Raw genomic sequence first — 4,166 nt, forward strand, 5'->3', positions numbered from 1 at the left:
GTTTGTGCTCATATTATTTATTATTGTTATAGAATTATTGAATTAACTCAATATCATTGCACCCACAAATCACTGACACTAAAGTGCATGTTTGCATCAGAGGAAAAATCTATTGCTGGGATGGTTTTGAATTGATATATACATCAAAGACAGACAAGGTCTCTTAGTTGATTAAACGACCACCTGCCTTCTTTCTTTTCCAACTGTCAAACAAGGCGGCTGCCATGTTTCTCATCCTTCTCCCGTCGTCTGTCACCCGCCACATTACCCACTTTGCACTGTATCCATAATTTGCAAGCAAGTCGAAACTTGTGACCATGTCAAAGTATCTCAGAATATGGACCTATAATTGCTGATACATCAAGTTTAAAATCACTTCTAAACAATTATCTACATGCCGTGCCTCCATCACCCCGGCCACAGAAACAATGAAACAAGACGACCTACAAAACTGTTTAGCTGCTGTTTGTACCCCCTCGAGCAGCCAAAATTAGGATGATAACTTACTATAAATTTTCAGCATCGTCACCAAATTTATGTACATCGAAGCCACGTTCTACTACAGTCAATTGCTACCACCATTATCCAGCAAGCTCCTCAGATTACAGAGGGCCTCCACCGACAAGCTTTTGCAACACCTCGTCCTGGGCTGCTGCTGCCCTGGCTCATGGCATGGTGAAGCAGAGGACCCACCATATTCATCCGAAAAGCAGACCACGATCACTGTGAGATTATCAACTGTGTTGAGCCTTAGTGCCTCCATGACGAGCTCCCTCGCACACCGCTCAGGGTCGTCATGCCGCCTGAGGCCCCTGCGCACTACACCAACCGCATGTTGGCTTGACATGACATCCCATATTCCATCACAACCGATTATTAGAAACTCATCGTCCTCGGTCAGCATTGCCTGCCTGAATTCTGGCTCTGCAATGAGTGGTGAGGGAGAACCTCGCGGCATTTTCAAGTCCCAGTCTCCCAAAGCTCGTGTGACGGACAGGATGCCATTGAGGTACCCATCATCAACAAAACCCCCCGACTGTTCAACTCTTTGCCGCTCAGCTGCATTGATGGGCCTATGATCTTGCGACATATCAACTGCTTCACCTTTCCTGCATAAGACTGCTCGACAGTCACCTGCATTGGCTACCAGGAGAATCCTGCACCCAGTAGGGAAGACAGATCAGCAAAGGATTAACACAGCTCTAAAACTGATACATGGAAACAAAAACACAAAAGGAAGACGAAGAAAAACAAAGTAACAAACCTTCCAAACACCATAGCTGTGAGAGCTGTAGTCCCTGAAGAACTGCTAACAGTGGAGTCCTCAGCCAAAGCAAGATCAGCAAGAAGGAATGCTTCCCGAACAGAGTTCTCTACAGATTCTACAAAATTGTTATCAGCTTCTGATGCCCGAGGAAAATTAGCATCTTTGAACAAAAACCTAGTTGCATGCTTCTTAGTGTAAGCAGCAGCATCTGGACCTCCATGGCCATCAAACACCTGCAGAAAAATAGGAAACCCCATCATTACCAACTTTTAGTTAGGAACTAATGCAAAGCCGGTTCCACATCAGAGGTGGATCAATTTCTTACCCCATAGAAGGCGCTAGGCATAGGGCACCTAAGCAGAGAGCCTAGATGTGATGAGAGATTGTCAATACGAATATGCTCATCTTCCATGTATCTCCGGTGCCCAATGTCCGCAAAACTACCAGACCGGATGCTGGGAACAAACAGAAGTGGCTTTACAGAAATATCCAAAATGGCATCTGACTTTCTCAATTCCTACATGCACAGAAAACAAGACAAATAATGCAGGGACATAGAAACCAAAGTACCGAGATAATAAAACACAGTACCAGATACCAAAACACAAGCAACCAACCTAAAAGGGGCAAACATGTTCAGGAGACAAAGACATATATCAGAGTCCAAATCAGGGTAATGGTACAACAAATGAAATGAGAGCTAAATAGTTCAGGAAAGATGATACATACAAACAACCAGGGATGCTCAACAACTCTTGAGATGACAGCATGACTTATTTAATTTAACAGGCATAATGATACACGTTAACCCTTCCTGCTTCTGTGCCTTTCAATGCACGATTATCATTTCCAAATCAGAAGTTAATCTTTCACTCTGTGCTGGGAAAAAAAATTCTATATTCTTTATTCGGAAAATAACTCTTTAAAGCAACATAACCTAACCAGAAGCTATTATCAATCGATTTTATGTCAATTTGGTCATAACGTAAGCTGAGAGAGCATAGAAACATATCTTTACGAGTCCATCACCAGGCTACCTAATAAATTACTGCAGCTAAACAAATGGATCTGAAAGCTTAACAAGCGGAAACTAAGTGCTAAAATAGATTAGCCAAGTAAAGATTTCTACAAATAAACCCAAGAAAAACTTTTTGAATAGAAACAGAAAAAATGGAGCATAATGAATTTTCTATTACTGAACTAAACGAAGAGTATTTGAGAGATAATCAATTACAAACACATGATTTTGGTTGCACCGATATCACTAGGGAAGGCGAATAATTTTTTTAGCAAAATACATGACAATCTAAAGCATACACCAAACATATCAAGATCTACGGTTATAGACCTAATCATTAAAAGCAAGAACTAATTTTAGCAAAATAAATGGCGAGATCTATGGGATATTCCAGAGTTTCCTAACAAAATAAAAAATCTATGGTTCCAGCCCCTAAATCTTTCAAATGATATGAGGAATCGAGAACAAGACCGAAGAATAAAGATAGAATCATAAAGAATAAAAAATAGTTTGGAAAAAGCAAAGAAAAAGGGCCAAGAAAGAGAAATCAATGGTGAAAGAAGAAGAGTCTAAACCAACCAGCTCAGAAACGGTAACATCAACCGTGACCGCGGCAGCCTCGGGTCCCAGCTCTGCTACCGCCGCTGCCGCTGCCGCTGCGGAGATATCGACGATCTCGTCAATCTCCATAGCGACGCGGCACTGCACGTCGAGGCTCTGGTGGATAACCTCCGCTTCTGCCACCATCTCGAATCCAAAAGAACCCCCACTTCCCCGGTGCCAATCGAATCCCCTCGACAAGGAGCGACCAAAAATCTCCTCAAAATCCGACCTTCAAGTAATCTAGCTCGAAGAACAGCAGCAGAATTCGGTTTCCTCTTCCTCTTAGGGTTTCTGATTTCCTTCTCAATTTGGGCTTCTTTCGATCTTTTTGCTGCTCCGATTTAATTTCGCGTTATCCAAGTAGTCGAACTCCCTTCCGAGCGTTATTTATCTGACGCCCTCGGGCGACCGGCGGCGACCGTGCGGTGCGAGAACAGCTACGGGCACGTGCGGGTTTAGAGCGCTTCTCCTCGTCCGAGACGGACACGTAGCGACCTGTCCAACTGGCAGCCGCGTTGGGTGTCGGAAGCGTCGGAAACGCGCTCATCTCGGTCAAATACTCCGCGGTGGGAGACGGCCGTTGGATTTCGTCGATACGTCTGTCAACGAGGACCACGTGGAATCGTTGCCGTTGGATCGAGAGGAAGCTGTTGATAAACCGGGATCCCTAGGGACCTAATCGGTATTAAGCATAGAATCAGGGATAGTTTCGGGATAACAGATGGGTGGAGCGCGTTTACACGCGCACTGACGTCTTCGAGGTCCTGCGTGAGAAGATTCTTTGGCCCCACGCTGACGAAAACGCCCTTGTCATCAGAGTTTATATCCTTGTTATTCTCGTTAACAAAAAGAAATATTTGTGCTGCATGTTAAATTATAATTAGTTTGGCAGTGAGCAAACAACAAAAGGGGAGCAGTTTATGATGCCTTGTCTCCATCCTTTGTTTTGGGGATAGATTTCTTGCATTGACCGTTGTGGATGCAACTCGGATGAACTGGAATTGCTTCCCAAGCAACACGTAGTGTGGTTTGGCCACTCGGCAAAGGCCATGATGATTAAAGACAAAGGGTTGGTGCCTTCATGAACAAGGTGTAGGCCTTTTGCTGTCGAAAGCAAAACCCAATAAGAGGAAGAAGACGAAGCAGCAGCAGCAGCCACGAGAGGTAGTCACAAGGTGCGTGCGATGGTTGAACGTGACATTTGAACGGGTTGGAAAAGCCAGATGTTCCTGTCGATGGCTGAGTTGGTCAATCAGCCACCGTTAGAATCAATAAACA

The 4,166-nt window shown here is 44.2% G+C and overlaps 1 protein-coding gene across 2 annotated transcripts; it reads right to left on the reverse strand.

Annotated features, from left to right (window-relative positions):
• Positions 1–318: 318 nt before the first annotated feature.
• Positions 319–3,293, reverse strand: LOC135651985 (probable protein phosphatase 2C 2). 2 transcript variants are annotated; one of them, XM_065172691.1, is made up of 4 exons: positions 2,865–3,293; positions 1,593–1,784; positions 1,265–1,500; positions 319–1,157 (listed from the first exon to the last, which is right to left on the reverse strand). In XM_065172691.1, exons 1-4 carry the CDS (start codon positions 3,030–3,032, stop codon positions 566–568), a joined length of 1,188 nt encoding a protein of 395 aa, XP_065028763.1. In that variant the 5' UTR covers positions 3,033–3,293; the 3' UTR covers positions 319–565. The 2 variants fall into 2 exon arrangements, with proteins under 2 accessions (XP_065028763.1, XP_065028764.1); XM_065172692.1 differs by having other exon boundaries at positions 1,593–1,722; positions 2,865–3,031.
• Between the last annotated feature and the right edge of the window lie 873 nt (positions 3,294–4,166).

Source organism: Musa acuminata, chromosome BXJ3-10 (assembly GCF_036884655.1).
Source record: "Musa acuminata AAA Group cultivar baxijiao chromosome BXJ3-10, Cavendish_Baxijiao_AAA, whole genome shotgun sequence".
Lineage (NCBI taxonomy): Eukaryota > Viridiplantae > Streptophyta > Magnoliopsida > Zingiberales > Musaceae > Musa > Musa acuminata.